The sequence below is a fragment of the Haliotis rubra genome, unplaced genomic scaffold, assembly GCF_003918875.1.
Source record: "Haliotis rubra isolate DU_JTF1 unplaced genomic scaffold, ASM391887v1 Scf22, whole genome shotgun sequence".
NCBI classification, from domain to species: Eukaryota; Metazoa; Mollusca; class Gastropoda; order Lepetellida; family Haliotidae; genus Haliotis; species Haliotis rubra.
In genome coordinates, this window is record NW_025766225.1 from 1854879 (window position 1) to 1874524 (window position 19646).

Below are 19646 nucleotides of genomic sequence, written 5' to 3' on the forward strand. Positions count from 1 at the left end.
AGTACCGATTTACTTTGTGAGCGGTCGTCTGGGATCGAACTACAAGAAGTTAAGTAAAAAGTGTTACAATTGACCCCGGTCTCCCCTATACATTTCTAAATAACATGCTCTCGAAAAATGCATCGTTACCATCATTGATCAAAAAGTGAGGAATTCTTCAAATATTATACCCAATGCATTTACCAAAGTTTTGCATTCGTATTGCATGTTTGTGCAGTCAATCTGTATCAGAGAGATCGGGGAAATCTAATTGATAATATTTCTATCATATTTTTCTCTGTTGAGGGATGTCCTCTTCTCTCACCCAGGTGATCACTGGCCGAAGCACAACCTTGTTCAGTGTCCTTGCGCGCGCACTACATTTTAGCATATAATTAGGCTGAAGGAGTCGTTGTCGGCACAGGTACTACAGATACGTACCCCAGGTACGTTTCTGTATACAGATATGTACCCTAAACAAAGTCAAAATACAGAAACGTACCCGGTACCCTAAAAGGCGGACGAGTCCATATTCCAAAACCGAATGTAGTAGTTCCTGTTCATATGCATTGCGAAATATCCGTTACTGTGTATTTTCATTACTTACATAACGCATTCAAATGTATCTAATACAACAGTATAACAGTTCCGATCAAGAATACGACACAATGGAAATGGAATCGTCCTAGGGTACGTTTCTGTATTCTTATTATGGCCAGGGTACATATCTGTATACAGAAACGTACTTGGGGTACGTTTCTGTAGTACCTGTGCCGACAACAACCCCTTCAGGTATATTTAGTACCGCAACAACTATCCTAAATTATTATCTATTTCCAAATTTAAAAAAAAAAAAACTCCTTGTAGATACGTATAGTAGATCACTCAGATCTTGAGCGGTTAGGTAAAGCAATGGGTCAGCGCCACCTGACGGTCTATCGCAGTATGTCGCTGTATTGAGCTGCAAACAGAATTAACTGGTTCGCCACTCAGTCTGCGCTGTGTCAACCTGCTCACTTATACTATTTGGAGACAGAAGCCAAGTTAGAACGAAAATACGGAAGTTACATCTGCGCAGACACGGAAGGTGACCGTGTTTTTTTTGCGATTAGTTTCATCCTCAACGAAGCGTATGCTAACAAAATGCAAACCGTGGAAAAAGCACACGAAACGCGCGAAGTAGATTTGTCTGCGGCCCCAAGAGGCGTATGGCTTGTAAAGGCAAGTATACTAAAATGTCAATGTTTAAAGTAAAACTTCTTTCAAGTTCAATATTGACTGAACTATGATTTTAGTTGATCCACTGGTGAAGTTTATTTGATCGGTATACATCAGTATCACTGTATGTATAAGGATAACTGAAAATCGGAAACTTATTCCGTAGCTCATTTCGACATTGGCAAGATTGAACTTCACCGTGCGCAACTTCAGTCATAGAACTAGTGTCAGAGATACATACGGTACCATATGTGTACCATATTTGTTCAGTGGGAACAAATGATACAGTGAAAAAAAAATCAGATATTTAGACTTGTCGTAATGGCGGGGAAGTGTTTTAGATTTTGAGAGTTTAGGTGATAAGATGCACTACACAATATTATGTATTCAGAAGTACATGTTAGTCATTGCCCATTCCAGTGATCATGACAATGATTACAATTTTGGGCCAGTTTTGTTTTGGGGATTGTCAACTTTAGACCAAATTATCATTGATGTTCCTATGTGCCTCCAGTTGGATGTGGCACAACCTTCCCTGACACAATGATCAAAGCATCACAGAGACGTATGAGATCAGTCAGCACATCACAAGCATTGTCAGCTTTGTTCTCCCAACTGAATATTAATCATATTAACAGTAGAGTATGTAACGTGTACACAAGATGGTTCCCCGTTTGTGTACACGTGACTACCTGAAAGGGCATCACTTATTTGTGTGACTGCCTGACCACGGACAGGGGAAGTCTGTATGTCACACAAAAACGTGTCTTAAGTGTTATTTATGAACAAAAGTCAAAGAAAATTTGGTGCATTCATTGTAGTGGTGGTCCGATTAATTGAAATAATCAAAGATTGGTCGCAGTGACGAAACGACCAAGCAATCTAATATGTTTTCTAATAATTGAACAAAAACAATTTTGGAACTCTTGTTTGCATCAACAATATTTTTCACAAGGTTGGTTTTGTCTGTGTGATTAAATTTACATTTCATTAGCACTACAAACTCGTTCCATGTTATGAAATAGTAGTCATAATGATGTTTCTATTACAGGGTACCCTATGGGATTATTTTGGCTTCATTTCTCTCCCAGCACCCAGTAAAATTGATGATTTTCGAGCGGGAGACAGTGTTCGATGTCCCGACTAGGTCGCCAGCGTAGGCCTTGACGTGCCGAGTGGAGTTTATTTTATAGGGGGTCTTTTAGGAGCCTTAAAATCTGTAGGGCACCATGAGTTTTGGCAACCCAAATGCAATGTAACCAAAAAGCCCACTGTTTCAAGATTTTCCATTTTGACATTTGGTGCCAAAGCATGTATACAGCAACCTATTTGTATTTCCAGAACAATGGCAGTCGAAGCTCAACATACGAAAATATGGGCTTGCGAGCCGAAAAAGCAGTGGCATACAACCTCCTACTGGAAAATACCGTAGGAAGCAATCTTCTACCGGACATTGCCCGTGTAGACTATCTCAATGGCCATCTCGGCAAAACAAATCTCCAACCACTGGAAGGTCTACCAACTTTTTGTGGACGATATCTACGTGATTCGCCATCTTCAATTTAAAAGACTGTGTCTATAGAAAAGGAGCCGTGTATTGTACCATCGGAGAAAAAGGACGGCATCCGTTGTAGTTTCCAACATAACGAGTGCAGTACGCAAAGCTTTCAAGCAAGAGGAGGGCTATATGCCAACCAAAATCGTACATACGCTACAATATGCCATAGATGCCCCCTCTGTACAAAGAATCGAGAAAGAAACCAATTTTGTGGCGAAGATGCAGTGGGAATCTCTACACGTAGACGACCCGATATTTGGAATATTCATAGCAAAAGTGGATGTCTCGGAAATACCTATGGAGCAAATACAAGCCAATATTTACAAATTCGAACGATTTCTATTGGCACATGGCTATGGACTGTATTCTATGGACTATACGAGGGATTTCTCCTGCACCCTGGAATACAAAACTAGTTTGTACCCAGTTTGCCTACTGGCCATGTTGTCTTGCAGACCTTGCAATTTCTAGCGTGCAGGATCTATCATTCTTTTTCTGTGGTGTTCTTTTTGGTTTGCCAATGGAGCAGAGAATCGGAGATTCGCTGTTTCGAAGAGCATCATGTCCTCCAAGCCGTTCTATTTCTTCTTCTAGATAGAATCCACACACGGGTACATGTACGTCTGTTGTCTCCACTCCATCTACAGTCGGAACCAGCCACAGTATGGTTCTCTGGTTTCCACGATAGGTTGCAGAAGCAAATTTCCAACAAATGTATTCCCCAGGAAGCATATCGAATATACGTGTTGTTTTGTTGGCTTTTGTTGGCTTTGTTTCTTCTATTGCTTTGTGTCGTAGTCTTTCGAGATCTTGCACTGCAGATTCCATAGCAATTGCTCGGCGAACAGATTCTTCCATAGCATCTGACAGCGATATGACAGACACTGGATTCCAATAGATCGGAACACCTTCTTCCGTTTCGAAACTCCTACAAGGCTCTACGCAGGAAGAAATTGTTCCATTGGGAGTCCAATACGTAGTTCGTCCCCACCTATCGCATCTCTCTTCCACAAACTCGTTGCACGGTTGTTCTAGACCTTTGTTTGCCCAAACTGCTATTGGTTCGCTGCAGTCGCTTTCCTCTCTCCCTCTTTGCACAACTACTCTATAGGAAGTTTGCTGGAGTCCCATTGGATTTCTGTATACGCCATCCGAGAACGGAATAGGTTTTCTTTTCCGAAAGGTAAGACAGGCGGATTGTGATGGGAAGGGAGAGACCGTTTTCGGCCATTTCCTGTGCTTTTTTTTAAATCTCTGCATAGCGCTTTTGGCGATGGCGATCTCTTCGAGGCGATTGACTTCCTCAGTTCGTTTTTCTTCGTTCTTTTTGTAGTCCTCTTGCATCATCTCCAGACGACTCCATGCATCTCTACGCCATTCTGCATTGGCAGCATGCAAAATTTCTTCCAGTCTTCTTTCGCGATCTCTCACTTGCATAGTATAGTACGACCTACCACGATTTCCGGTACTTCCTCTATCTCGTTTTTTCTATGCAGATTATGCTTTTGGTCTTTCTTTCGCCATTCGAAAGCTTAATAGTTTGTTCGGGGTAGCAACGTATCTGGATATGGACCTTGGGAATGTAGCTGCATCGGCCTACGACTTCAAGATAGTATAGTTCTAGTATGGGGAGCTTTTGTATAGCATCGTAGTGGTCCTATTTCTACTCCTGTAGGTGTAGCGGCCCAAAATGTCTGCTCGAAATAGAGGACATGCCTGAATCCGAAATCGGCTGTAGCCCATTCTATGGTGCAGTTCCATCAAACATCGCCTTCTACATTGGCTTTGGTGGGTTGTACTTGGATTCCGGATACTCTTCCTGTGCCCGAAAGTGTTCGTTGGAACAATCCGCGATAGTCGGCCAAATGTCCACCGATGTGTTCTCGTACTTCTCCGGCTTCGAAATTGGAAACTACTTTGTTGTAGATTTTTGTTTGCATGGTATATCCATTCCAGGTTCCAACCTAAGTACAGACGTGGTTGCCTACACTACCCGTATTGTCTAGGATGGTAGGTCCCTCGCAGTCCATGGCTGTTGCAAGATCTTTTTGGTTTTGAAAGTCGTGTCTGTTTTGGAGGTATTCCACGAGACTCTTTCTGTCTAGGATGCCGATAGACGTATAGTCGATAGACGTGTAGAGATTCCCACTGCATCTTTGCCACAAAATTGGTTTCTTTCTCGATTCTTCGTACAGTGCTCTGTATTGCAGAGGGGGCATCTATGGCATATTGTAGCGTATGTACGATTTTGGTTTGCATATAGCCCTCCTCCTCAAAAGATTCGCGTACTGTACTCGCTATGTTAGAAACTACAACGGATGCCGTTCCTTTTTCTCCGATACTACAATACACGGCTCCTTTTCTATAGACACAGTCTTTTTCGTCGAAGATAGCCAAATACGTAGATATCGTCCACAAATGTAGGTAGACCTTCCAGTGGTTGGAGACTTGTTTGCCGAGATTGCCATGGAGATAGTCTACACGGGCAATGTCCGGTTGAACATGTCTGGTATTTTCCAGTAGGAGGTTGTATGCCACCGCTTTTTCAGCTCGCAAGCCCATATTTTCGTATATGTTGCTTCAACTGCCATTTTTCTGGAAATACAGATAGGTTGCTGTATACCTGCTTGGGCACCAAATGTCCAAATGGAAAATCTCGAAATGTTGGGTTCCATTGCATTGGGGTTGCTGAAACTCATGGTGCCCTACAGATTTTAAGGCTCCTAAAAGACCCCCTAATAAAAAAACTCCATTCGGCACGTCGAGGCCTACGCTGGCGAGCTAGTCAGGACATCGAACACTGTCTCCCGCTCGAAAATCATCAATTATACTGGGCGCTGAGAGCAAAATTAAGCCAAAATAAGCCCATAGGGTACCCTGTAATAGAACAATCATTAAGACTACTACTTATGATTGAATTTATGTTCCTAACATACTAGTCATCCTTTAAATACGTAAAATTTTCAAATGCATTTTGTGCAATTTGCAAACAACTCCAAAGAACTACATGTTTTTTCTATTTGTTTTGTGTGCATTAACATGTACATTTGATAAATGAAGCTAACCAATTATTTTCGATGATTGATCGGTTGTAATGGACCAATCATCAGTTATTATATTTTAAACAATTCCCAACACTAATTGACTGATAGTTGTTCAAGTTGTTGAATGACATGAATGAAAACATAAAAAGAAAATTTATATACCGGTAGTCAAATTTGGACAAAACAGATTAAACAGTGAATTTCATCCATGTGCATGTATATAGGAAGCGTAAATTTAATATTTTCTGAAAGCCCATTCATCGTAGATTTACAGTATGTATGTAGCTTTCGAGGCACACGAAAGCACCCCTGTTTTCAAAAGAAAACAAGAAGCTGTCTTCTATGCTTAATAATGATTAGTATAGATACATGTGATATGTTAAAACTGATTTCTTCAGGTTCCTAAGTATCTGTCAGAAAGATGGCAGAAGGCGCGGAGGCAGCGAAGTGGGCAAGCTCCGGATCACAAGACCGGCGTGAGTGTCGATGTACATTCTAGACAGGGAGCTTTGTGGTATTTTCAGTGGAGTCTTCAGCTTAATTTAATTCCTCAGAAATTTGTGGTGGCATGGTTGAATAATTAGATCTGATATGATATATCAAAATACCCCCTGGTGTTTCATCCCCTGCATCTCCAGGGTTCATGTTTCCTCCAGCCTTCACAAACCTCCAGATCCGCTTCTATTGTTCTCACAATCTCAAATTACCGCAGTGATTACCTGTCATTGGTTTTATCCCAAACTGGGAACAGGTAAGTTTGAGGCACCATTGCTTAGTCAATTACAATTATTGGTAAATGTACTGAGCTGAATACAAACAAGTGAGTGAGTGAGTGAGTTTAGGTTTACCCCATGTTTTTTGGCAATATTACAGCAACAAAATGTGGGGACACCAGAAATAGTCTTCACATACTGTACCCATGTGGCTTAATCGATTCCGGTCTTTGCTGTAATGGTCAGGCTCGGTGGCTTGGTTGACACGGTCTTCAGTTCCCGATTGCCGGGTCGATCTCATGCTGTTGATCACTGGATTGTCTGGTCCAGACTCGATTAATTACAGACCGCCGGCCATATAGCTGGCATATTGCTGAGTGCGCGGCGTAAAACTAAACTCTCTCACTCACACTTTGCTGTGATGAACAAACGCTTTAACCACTAGGTTATGCCACTGAGCTCGTGGTCTTGTTTCAGAAACCCTGGTCCAAAGCCAGATGTCATGTTCTCGCCTCACGAGTCCATGCTGAAAGTTTCGAACCTGGACAAGCACAGGCCAAAAGATCATAAGTTTGTTCTAGCTGGGGTTGGTGTTCAAAATCTGGTGGTCATGTCACAGACGCCTATATTTGCTAAAGGTAGGTTACAGCTGAAATATGTAAATGTATGGGTACAGTTAATTCAGTTGTCCCCTGACTGGCTTTATCAGCTGATTGTGGCCTTGAAGCCAGTGGTTCCTCCATACAAGTATGGCCGCTGTTTGTTTTTGCAAAGAGTCATTATAGTTAAATCATCTTTCATTACCTTATGGCCTTGTCAGATGACATTTTAGTGACTTCTTGGAGACATCAAGGAATTGTGGCAGAGTCCCCGAAGGTATACTAGAGTTTTGCCAAGTTGTCAGGATAAGCTGGAACAGCTGATGAGTCTGGTGATGTTGCCAGTTGAGATGGTGCTTTCGAATTTAACTAGACATTTTCAATGGTATGTAGGTAAGGTGATGGTGCTGGTCATTCTGTGACATCTATAAACTTTCAACAATCAGCTTTCTCATATATGGGATTTTAGAGCGTTTGTTTGAAGAACAATTGTATTGTCATCTTGAAAATGTAGCCATGTACCATGGATACATGGTTACAAGGCTGCTATTGTTACACAGAATTTGAAGTCGCCCGCCAATCATATTGCGTTAACTCATGTTTCAGATGGGAATGGCGCCACCAAAGAAAAGGTTGCAGGTATGTGTGTTGCCTTGATAGTGGAACAGACATGTTTTAAATGCCCTGATTGTTGACAATAATTAGTTAGAACTCATGTCAGAATTCCATGTTAAGAGGGGGTGGGGCGGTAACCTAGTGGTTACGATGTTCGCTTTGTCGAAGACCAGGGTTCAATTCCCACACACAGGTGCAATAAAAGCGCAGATAAAAGCCAAGTAAAACCAAACTCACACACTCTGTCCATGTTATGAGTCATTCTACCCCTAATATGTGTGCTGTTGCTCGTGAGCATCGATCACTGGGTTGTCTGGTCTAGATTTTGATCATTTGCCAACCCCCATCACATAACCGAATATCTCTGATTGTGGCGTTAAATGATCCCATCACATAACTGGAATATCTCTGATTGTGGCAACCAGCGTTGAAATGACCAACACAGATGTCTGAGATAAAACCCAGTTTTATGTTTGATTGGTTTGTTAGTTTGTAGTTAGTAGCAACCAGCTCCCACAGAGTGTAAAATGAAATGTGTGTTCTTGCAGCTTCATGGATTGAGAGATTGGTGGATTGTAAACAGTGCAAATTGAAAAGTATTACAGATGGAATTGCATTATGCAGTCAATGTGTGTTCAATTGCAGTACAATCGCCTTAGTTCTCCCACAGATTGGTGGCTTGGTGTTATGCATGCAATGTCAATGTGTGTTCCAGAGAGGGTTGCAGTAGAAGGGTTGCAAGGTGCTGCAGCGCTATGGAGTGTCGACCTGTGGCTGATGACATCTATAACAAACTCAAGAGGTGAGAACATTAGAAGTGAGGCCACCAGTCAGATTGTGGCTGAGTTATAAGCCCAAGAGATAACTAACTCCAAAAGGATGAGAGTGTGTGGATCTTGGTATCACTAGTTTTGAATATTTATAGTAGAGATATTACATATATCAGTACCGGTAACTGTTTATTCCAGATCCAACTAAACCAGTATGAATTTTTGACAAACTGTTAATTTCAATTTAACTTGATTCTGATTGGTCAAAATATTATTAAAATCAGATACCTCAAAAGTAAGATGCCTGTGTTTTACCACCTGTTATGTATTGTGAGACTACTGTTGTTATCAGTTAATATCGTGATGCCTATCATGTAGATATCAGCGATGCATATTGGTTGAAACAGCCAGTCCTATCATTCATGACCAACTCATGTTATTCCATGACAAGCTGAAGAGTGACATTGCCCTTCTCAGGGTCATTTGTGTGACTGGGTTCTGTTTAAGAACTAATGGGTCTAGCTAAAAGAACTCTTATTATATATATGCATAATGACTCCTGTATATTTCCCAGACTTATGATATATATTGCATATGCTATGTAAAAATTATGAGAAATACAGTTATTTATTACTCACCAACGTCCTGAAGATATCACTGTTTAATCATTTTACAATGTTATTACACATTGTTTGTCCTGTGTTCACATACCTTCCACGAAACTGGTTTACAGTTATGACGCCAGAATGCTAAAATACAGTTATTCTGTCACAATTGAAGTATTAGACCCTGCTTGACTCGTGGAATGCTGAGAGTCATCACAATAGTATTAGACCCTGCTGAATTCTTAGGAAAGAAGTACTTTGCTTTCGATATTATTTTGCTAATGTTTGGTGGGTAATAAATAAAATACTAAACTATGTAAATACTAAAATACTAAACTAAAGGTATTGGTATCTAACTCACTATCGCTTCGTTAGATACCAAACCTTTCACTCGTTTCATAAATACGGTATTACACGGGACATCGTTTAGTATTCTCTATATCTCACACTAGTGGATGTCAGCAATCATATATTAAAAGGTTGTGTTTGTGTGTTGTTCCATATGCAGACGTCACTGGGAGATCCAGAACAAACCCAAGAGAGAGGTGATCCAGCTGAGTGGAGTTGTCCAGTCCTACAAACCACGGAGTGCCTTTGCCACGCTGGTAGGTCTTGCTGTGTCAACACCATTCTAGTGACCTGTGAATAATGTTAGAATTGGTCTTCAGCAACCCATGCGTGTCGTAAGAGGTGACTTGGTTGACACATGTCATCGTATCCCAGTTGCGTAGACCAATGCTCATGAGGTTGATCACTGGATTGTCTGGTCCATACAGTCAGCTCTCATTAATCCGACAATCACGTTAATCCGACAAAATATTACGGAACCATTTAAAACATTGATAATTACTCTCGTTAATCCGACATTCTCGCATTCCGACTCCGACACACCAATCTAGCAACTGATTATTGTAAATACATTGTAAAAACATTCGTTAATCCGACTATCAACACAGCCGGTCAGATGATCCGATCGTATACAAACAATCACACATGAGTGGTAATTAGCGTGTGCCTTACTGGCACCGGCGTCAGTGAACATCACACTTGTTAATTAGGAACACAGGATAATTAATTGAGACGATTTAATCAAGAAATAACAGTAGAGCGAGCTGTATAAAATGTTTACAACCAACATGAGTTTTCGTCACAAGATGTCTGTCTCGAGTACACCACCTGCTAAGTGAGCCCGAGTAGAAGTTACGCCATTGATCAAGAGAAATCTCCTTTTGAAGAAAGACAAACCCCAGACAACACAACAACAAGTCATCACTTTTCCTAAGCAGAAGTTTGATGTGAAGACTGGATGATCAACCGTATCTGACAACCTGAAGCAGTCTGCTTAGTGGTTTAGCGTCTCTACGACTGATCCCAATGCTTCAAGCTATCTGAAGCCAAAACATCGCTGAACACTTTGCAAACATTTCTGACACACCACTTAGACGTGTTTGATGTTAGTGACCATCAAAGACTTTTTCAAGTTATAAATTATAAATGTTATGATAATTGCCTGATTCTTCACTACTGCGTCCACATGTTAGTATGGAATTAGTTGTATGGAAACTGTAACATATTCAACATCCGGTCTTAATGGCTGCTGATATGCGGTAAAACAAACATGTGAGTTTTGTGCCAATGTGGTTATGACATAGATATGAAACTGATTGATTATTTGCTTATATATAGAGAATTACCCAAGTAGTCTTCTGATATCAATTATATCAACACGAAGTTGATAAAGTTACAAATATCCGAGGCTTGCCAAGGATATTTTACTTTATCAACGAAAGTGTTGATATATTTGATATCAGAAGACACGAGGGTGAGATTCTATTTATGATCCAAAATCACTCTTCATTAATTTTCAATGAAAAATGTACATCTCTGAACTTGGTACTGCCATTAGACTTGCAGTGCAGCGATGTCATAGCATTGTGACGCCATCAAGTACATGACGTCATAGCATTGTCAGGGCATTGTACAAAATCTACTGTCAAAACGATATCTCCTAAGAGATATCGCTTTGCTCTACACAAGCGATATCTCCTGTGGAACACAGTTTTGGATGATAAATGTTAGTTATGCCATCTATGAATGGTAATAAATGATAACAAGGATGTGTTGTTGTTATTTTTTATTTCCGTGAATATTTTACATACGATGAAGATAATAGATCTACCATTTCTGATATGATTGCAACAGCATGACGATCATGACATTTAGTAAACATTGATATTTTCACACAAATACATTAATCCAACATTTTCGTTAATCCGACATATTTCTCTGCAACCACGAAAGTGTCAGATTAACGAGAGTTGACTGTACTTTGAATATTTACAGACCACTACTATATAGCTAGATCAATCAATGAAATTTGAATAAGTGGTTTTATGGATTCATTTCACATTTTGTGTTTTTCTATAAGTGTCAAAGTGTGTTCAAGGTATAATAAATGGAATTTCAATATGGCCTCCAGGAAGCCATCTTTGATTCACATAAATACAACTTCAAACCTGAAGGCTGATCCCAGGGATGTGAATTGATCACCATATGGAGTTTGTGACATCTTGGTTGGGCATCAACTATAGCTACCATCGGCAGGAACATTAGGGCTGAAACGGTATACTACGGTGTATTCATACTGCTGTGATTTGTTTTCGGTTCGGTACACCAAAGTTCACTTTGAAAATACGGTACATTCGTTTTTCGTGACTGAAAATATCATCTTACTCACCTTTTATGCACATTACTTTCAGAATGTCATCACAAATATTCCATGTAATTTAAGTCTAGATGACATCTTCATGTAGCTACCGCTTCTGACATTTCTGTGCCAAAGTGCTATTGTCAACAACTCATGCTAATTCGATTGGATGAACGAAGTTCATGTAAAGGCACTTTCTTTTGGGTCCCAATTCCAAGAAGATTTCTTCTCAGAACTTTAATTTTATTGTTAATGAACCAAACCGAAATGTACTGAACCGAGCTGTGAACTGCAATACGCACTCTAACCGTGGCATGGCGCATCACCGTTGCACCTCTCTAATGAACATTGTATACATGTCGCTGACAAGCTCTCTTGTGTCTACAGGATGGGGACAAACGCAAGAAGGAGGAAAGCAAGAGGTCAAGGTTAGACCGCCTGAAGGTGCAGGACATGCTGTTCAATGCCTTCGAAACATCAGTACTACAATGTCAAGGACCTGGTCAAGATCACCAACCAGCCTGTGGTAGGTCACATCTTGGGGAACATCTTTGGGGAACATCATCTCTGGGTACATCTGTTTGTGATATCCTAAGTCTCTAAGTCACATCACAACTCTTTGTCACACCCCTTTGTTGCATCCTTTAGTGACATCCCTTGGTAACATCCCCTGGGTCACATCAATGACATTGCTTGTCAGATCCCTCATATTTACACCCATCTCTGTTTCACATATACTCACATCTGTTTCACATTCACCTATATCTGTTTTGCATTCACCTCCAGCTGTTTCTTACATTCACCTCCAGCTGTTTCATCTATATGTTTTGCATTCACCTCCAGCTGTTTCACAGTTACTCCCCATCTGTTACACTTACTCACCTGTTTCACTTTGACTTCCAGCTGTTTCACAGTTACTCAGCTGTTTCACAGTTACTTACTCCCATATGTTTCACGTTGGCTCCCAACTCTGTTTCACATTCAATCATGTCTCTCACTCATATCTTTCTGCATGCATTTTCCATCTTTTGTTTCCATTTTTATAGCTGTGGCCCAGATTTTATAATAGATTTGCTCAAACTGTTTTAATGGTAACTTTTATTTCTTCCTGCCAAAGGGTTATAAGCAATTCTGATCCTCCGCAGTAGATTGAGGTGTGAAGAGAATGAACTCTTTGCCTTTTATTCCAAGAAATACTCCATATGATTATTACATCCAGAGTTCCCTCCCATGTTTAACATATTTTTCATTAAATTTCCATTCAAGAGCTTGCCGGTCGAGTACACAGTCTTGATAGAATCTGAAGTATTTAGTTTGTTGTTTCAGCCGCATTACCTGAAGGAGATCCTGAAAGAGATCTGCCGCATTACAAACATGAAGGCTCCGCGATCGCGCAACATGTGGGAGCTGAAACCAGAGTACCGACATTACAAGGAACAGAACGACTCCTAGCACCAGCTCCGGACATTGTCCAGTATTTATTGAGTGACCCTTGGATATCCCAAGGGGAAAACAGGCACAGCGCCAGACTTATTCCATAGGTACAATAGGAGTTGCAATCTCTGGTCACACCTGGCCTGTGGGTACTTCCGAGTGGTGCCTTCTGTCCATGACAGATGAGTACATAAGGGTGCCGTCTCTACCCATGCTTGTCCCGTGGGTACATGAGGGGTGCCATCTCTACCCATGCTTGTCCGGTGGGTACATGGGGGTGCCATCTCTACCCATGCTTGTCCCATGGGTACATCGGGATGCCATCTCTACCCATGCTTGTCCCATGGGTACATGAGGGGTGCCATCTCTACCCATGCTTGTCCCATGGGTACATGAGGGGTGCCATCTCTACCCATGCTTGTCCCTTGGGTACATCGGGATGCCATCTCTTGTCCCGTGGGTACATCGGGATGCCATCTCTTGTCCTGTGGGTACATCGGGATGCCATCTCTTGTCCCGTGGGTACATCGGGATGCCATCTCTTGTCCTGTGGGTACATCGGGATGCCATCTCTTGTCCTGTGGGTACATCAGGATGCCATCTGTTGTCCGTGGGTACATCGATGCCATCTGTTGTCTTGTGGGTACATCGGAATGCCATCTCTTGTCCCGCGTGGTTACATCGGGATGCCATCTCTTGTCCCGTGGGTACATCGGGGATGCCATCTCTTGTCCCATGGGTACATCGGGATGCCATCTGTTGTCCCGTGGGGTACATCGGGATGCCATCTGTTGTCCCGATGGTACATCGGGATGCCATCTGTTGTCCCGTGGTTACATCGGGATGCCATCTGTTGTCTTGTGGGTACATCGGAATGCCATCTCTTGTCCCGTGGTTACATCGGGATGCCATCTCTTGTCCCATGGGTACATCGGGATGCCATCTGTTGTCCCGTGGGTACATCGGGATACCATCTCTTGTCCTGGGTATCGGGATGCCATCTCTTTGTCCCGTGGTTACATCGGGATGCCATCTGTTGTCCTGTGGGTACATCGATGCCATCTGTTGTCTTGTGGGTACATCGGAATGCCATCTCTTGTCCCGTGGTTACATCGGGATGCCATCTCTTGTCCCGTGGGTACATCGATGCCATCTCTTGTCCTGTGGGTATCGGGATGCCATCTCTTGTCCTGTGGGTACATCGGGATGCCATCTCTTGTCCTGTGGGTACATCGGGATGCCATCTCTTGTCCCGTGGGTGCATCGGGATGCCATCTCTTGTCCTGTGGGTACATCGGGATGCCATCTCTTGTCCTGTGGGTACATCGGGATGCCATGTCTTGTCCTGTGGGTACATAGGGATGTCATCTCTTATCCCGTGGGTACATGACAGGGTTGCTGTCCCTGCCTATGCTGTCCCTGTCAGATGTCCTAGAGTTGTGTCCCCTACACATGGGTTTGAATCTCACATCAACACATGGGCAGAGATGGTACCCATGAACCAAAGTGGTTGCAACATGCAACTTGAACATGTCAGCAGAATGCTTATTGTGCCAAATAGTTAAAATCAAATCAAGTAATAAAATCATGTCACATGTTATCATATACCAATCCATATTGTTTTTTAAACTCTGTAGACTCTTCTTCCATGGACAAAAGAAACAACTTAGGATTCATCTTGAAAATCAGAAAATGTCATTTTTCATCATAAGGATGTTGTTGAAGAGTTTCATCCCTTGAGCCTGCTGAAACCTATGATTGTTGGTTCGAACTCAGAATGTTCCTGGGAATGTCAGCAACATCCTCATACTCGTGGTGTCACCTAGGTGTAGACATCCCAACATGTATTTTCAAATATGATATGATTTCTGGGTGAGCCAATCTGATTTTAACTGTGTGAAACAAGGACTTCTGAAACATGGACAAACCTGAGGGACTTGGGGTAGTCGAGTGGTTAAAGTGTTCTCTCGTCACACCATATGTCTGATTTGTTTCACATGGGTTCAAGGTGTAAAGGGTATCCCCTGCTGTGATGTTGCTGGAATATTGAGATGACAAAACTTTATGGATGATCAACTTCTTTATTATTATTAACGTTTTGTCATCTCTATACCACCAACTTGTAGAAGCCACTCAAACAAATCTGGAATATTGCTGTAAGCAGAGAACTCACTCACTCACTCTCTCACTCTTGAGTCAGAGGGCATAGTTCTGCCCATATCCAAATGAATTATTAGTAATGGTTTTAATTGGTATCCCTCCTTTGACTTAAATACTAGATCACTAAACATTAAGAACATATTATTTACTGATTTTGATGATTTGAGAAACTGCAAAATGTTGTAATCTTGACTCAAGGGTAGGTAACTCAGCTCGTTGACAGACATATAATGGAAATGTCAGTCCTGAAAACATTTTAACTATTGTAAATTTTCATTGGGTCTCTGAGCTGATTAGTGAGAGTAATCAATAAATCATCAGTGCTCTGTGGAACCGTTACCATGGTGCCAAACTGATCATAGTGTGATAGTAACTTGAAATGTCCATGAACATATTTTACTGTTGTCATTCCTGTGTTCCACATGAGAGATTTTGTATGTAAATCATCATGATTTTATGAAATTGATTGATCCACTTCATAAAATATGCTTTGGGGGTTCATCTGAGACTTTTGTCAGTTTTAATGTGCAAATTAAAACATTGTAATTGAACTGATGCTGTTGTCTTGACTTTTACCTCACCTTCATATATCGCCAGAACAATCTTATAGCCGGATCACTGCCAGTTAGCTCGGGATCCTTTTTCAAACTAATTTGGGGGGTGGGGTAGCCCAGCGGTTAAAGAGTTCACTTGTCTTGCTGAAGACTTGGGTTTGATTCCCCACATGGGTACAATATGTGAAGCCCATTTCTGATGTTCCCCGCGCTGTGATATTGCTGGAATATTGCTAAAAAGCTGGGTAAACTAAACTCACTCACACCCACTCACTCAAAACTAATTTCATTTCAGTGTCACTTTCACAGATCTTGACCAATATCTGACTTTTCATTCTAAGTCTCGAGTACACCACCTGCTAAGTGAGCTCGAGTAGAAGTTACGCCATTGATCAAGAAAGAAATCTCCTTTTGAAGAAAGACAAACCCCAGACAACACAACAACAAGTCATCACTTTTCCTAAGCAGAAGTTTGATGTGAAGACTGGATGATCAACCGTATCTGACAACCTGAAGCAGTCTGCTTAGTGGTTTAGCGTCTCTACGACTGATCCCAATGCTTCAAGCTATCTGAAGCCAAAGCATCGTTGAACACTTTGCCAACATTTATGACACACCACTTAGACATGTTTGATATTAATGACCATCAAAGACTTTTTCAAGTTATAAATTATAAATGTTATAATAATTGCCTGATTGTTCACTACACGTCCACATGTTAGTATGGAAGTAGTTGTATGGAAACTGTAACATTTTCAACATCCAGGTCGTAATGGCTGCTGATATGCGGTAAAAACAAACATGAGTTTTGTGCCAATGTGGGTATGACATAGATATGAAACTGTTTGATTATTTGCTATATGTTAGTTATGCCATTAATGAATGGAAATAAATGATAACAAGGATGTGTTGTTATTTTTTTTCTCCGTGAATATTTTTACATACGATGAAGATAATAGATCTACCATTTCTGATATGATTGCAACAGTATGACAATCATGACATTTAGTAAACATTGATATTTTCACACAAATACATTAATCCGACATTTTCGTTAATCCGACATATTTCTCTGCAACCACGAGTGTCGGATTAACGAGAGTTGACTGTACTTGAATATTTACCGACCACTGCTATATAGCTAGATCAATCAATGAAATTTGAAGTGGTTTTATGGATTCATTTCACATTTTGAGTTTTTCTGTAAGTGTGTCAAGTGTGTTCAAGGTATAATAAATGGAATTTCAATATGGCCTCCAGGAAGCCATCTTTGATTCACATAAATACAACTTCAAACCTGAAGGCTGATCCCAGGGATGTGAATTGATCACCATATGGGGTTTGTGACATCTTGGTTGGACATCAACTATAGCTACCATCGGCAGGAACATTAGGGCTGAAACGGTATACTACGGTGTATTCATACTGCTGTGTTTTGTTTTCGGTTCGGTACACCAAAAGTCACTTTGAAAATACGGTACATTCGTTTTTCGTACTGAAAATATCATCTTACTCACCTTATGCACATTACTTTCGGAATGTCATCACAAATATTCCATGTAATTTAAGTCTAGATGACATCTTCATGTAGCTACCGTTTCTGACATTTCTGTGCCAAAGTGCTATTGTCAACAACTCATGCTAATTTGATTGGATGAACGGTTCATGTAAAGGCACTTTCATTTGGGTCCCAATTCCAAGAAGATTTCTTCTCGGAACTTTAATTTTTATTGTTAATGAACCAAACCGAAATGTACCAAACCGAGAGCTGTGAACTGCAATACGTACCGAACCGTGGCATGGCGTACCGTTGCACCCCTAATGAACATGGTATACATGTCGCTGACAAGCTCTCTTGTGTCTACAGGATGGGGACAAACGCAAGAAGGAGGAAAGCAAGAGGTCAAGGTTAGACCGCGAGAAGGTGCAGGACATGCTGTTCAATGCCTTCGAGAAACATCAGTACTACAATGTCAAGGACCTGGTCAAGATCACCAACCAGCCTGTGGTAGGTCACATCTTGGGGGAACATCATCTCTGGGTACATCTGTTTGTGATATCCTTACAGTCACATCTCTAAGTCACATCGGGCGGTGGGGTAGCCTAGTGGTTAAAGCGTTGGTCCTAAGTTCGATTCACATGGGCACAATGTGTGTTAAGCCCATTTCTGGTGTCCCCCGCCGTGATATTGCTGGAATATTGCTAAAAGCGGCGTAAAACTAAACTCAGTCAGTCAGTCTAAGTCACATCACAACTGTTTCTCACGCCCATTTGTTGCATCCTTTAGTGACCTCCCCTGGGTCACATCAATGACATTGCTTGTCACATCCCTCATATTTACACTCATCTCTGTTTCACATATACTCATATCTGTTTCACATTCACCTATATCTTGTCAGATCCACTCCATATTTACACCCATATCTGTTTCACATATACTCACGCTGTTTCACATTCATCTATATGTTTTGCATTCACCTCCAGCTGTTTCAAGATTCACCTTTACTCCTATCTGTTTCACATATACTCACATCTGTTTCACATTCACCTATATCTGTTTCGTATTCACCTCCAGCTGTTTCACACTTACTCCTGTTTCACATATACTGACATCTGTTTCACATTCACCTATATCTGTTTCACAGTTACTCACCTGTTTCACTTTGACTTCCATCTGTTTCACAGTTACTCAGCTGTTTCACGTTTACTCCCATATGTTTCACATTGGCTCCCAACTCTGTTTCACATTCAATCATGTCTCTCACTCATATCTTTCCGCATGCATTTTCTGTCTTTTTGTTTCCATTTTTTAGCTGTGGCCCAGATTTTATAATAGATTTGCTCAAACTTTTGTAATGGTCACTTTTATTTCTTCCTGCCAAAGGGTTATAAGCAATTCTGATCCTCCGCAGTAGATTGAGGTGTGAAGAGAATGAACTCTTTGTCTTTATATTCCAAGAAATACTCCATATTATTATTCCCTCCCATGTTTAACATATTTTTTCATTAAATTTCCATTCAAGAGCTTGCCGAGTACACAGTCTTGATAGAATCTGAAGTATTTAGTTTGTTGTTTCAGCCGTACCTGAAGGAGATCCTGAAAGAGATCTGCACGTACAACATGAAGGCTCCGCATCGCAACATGTGGGAGCTGAAACCAGAGTATCGACATTACAAGGAACAGAACGACTCCTAGCACCAGCTCCCGGACATTGTCCGTATTTATTGAGTGACCCTTGGATATCCCAGGGGAAAACAGGCACAGCGCCAGACTTATTCCATAGGTACAATAGGAGTTGCAATCTCTGGTCACACCTGGCCTGTGGGTACTTCAGAGTGGTGCCTTCTGTCCATGACAGATGAGTACATAAGGGTGCCGTCTCTACCCATGCTTGTCCCGTGGGTACATGAGGGGTGCCATCTCTACCCATGCTTGTCAGGTGGGTACATCGGGATGCCATCTCTACCCATGCTTGTCCCATGGGTACATGAGGGGTGCCATCTCTACCCATGCTTGTCCCTGGCCTGTGGGTACATCGGGATACATCGGGATGCCATCTCTCGGGATGCCATGTCTTGTGCCATCTCTTGTCCTGTGGGTACATCGGATGCCATCTCTTGTCCCGTGGGTACATCAGGATGCCATCTCTTGTCGGGGATCGGGATGCATCGGGGATGCCATCTCTTGTC

The 19646-nt window shown here is 41.5% G+C and overlaps 1 protein-coding gene across 1 annotated transcript; it reads left to right on the forward strand.

The window, feature by feature from the left end:
- Positions 1 to 1034: 1034 nt before the first annotated feature.
- LOC124277262 (general transcription factor IIF subunit 2-like) lies at positions 1035 to 19437 on the forward strand. Its single transcript, XM_046712912.1, is given in 10 exon segments — positions 1035 to 1200; positions 6198 to 6238; positions 6240 to 6275; positions 6990 to 7150; positions 7718 to 7750; positions 8275 to 8308; positions 8397 to 8528; positions 9610 to 9706; positions 17824 to 17964; positions 19036 to 19437. Coding segments are annotated over 10 exon segments (870 nt in total). The 5' UTR covers positions 1035 to 1122; the 3' UTR covers positions 19153 to 19437.
- Positions 19438 to 19646: the final 209 nt, after the last annotated feature.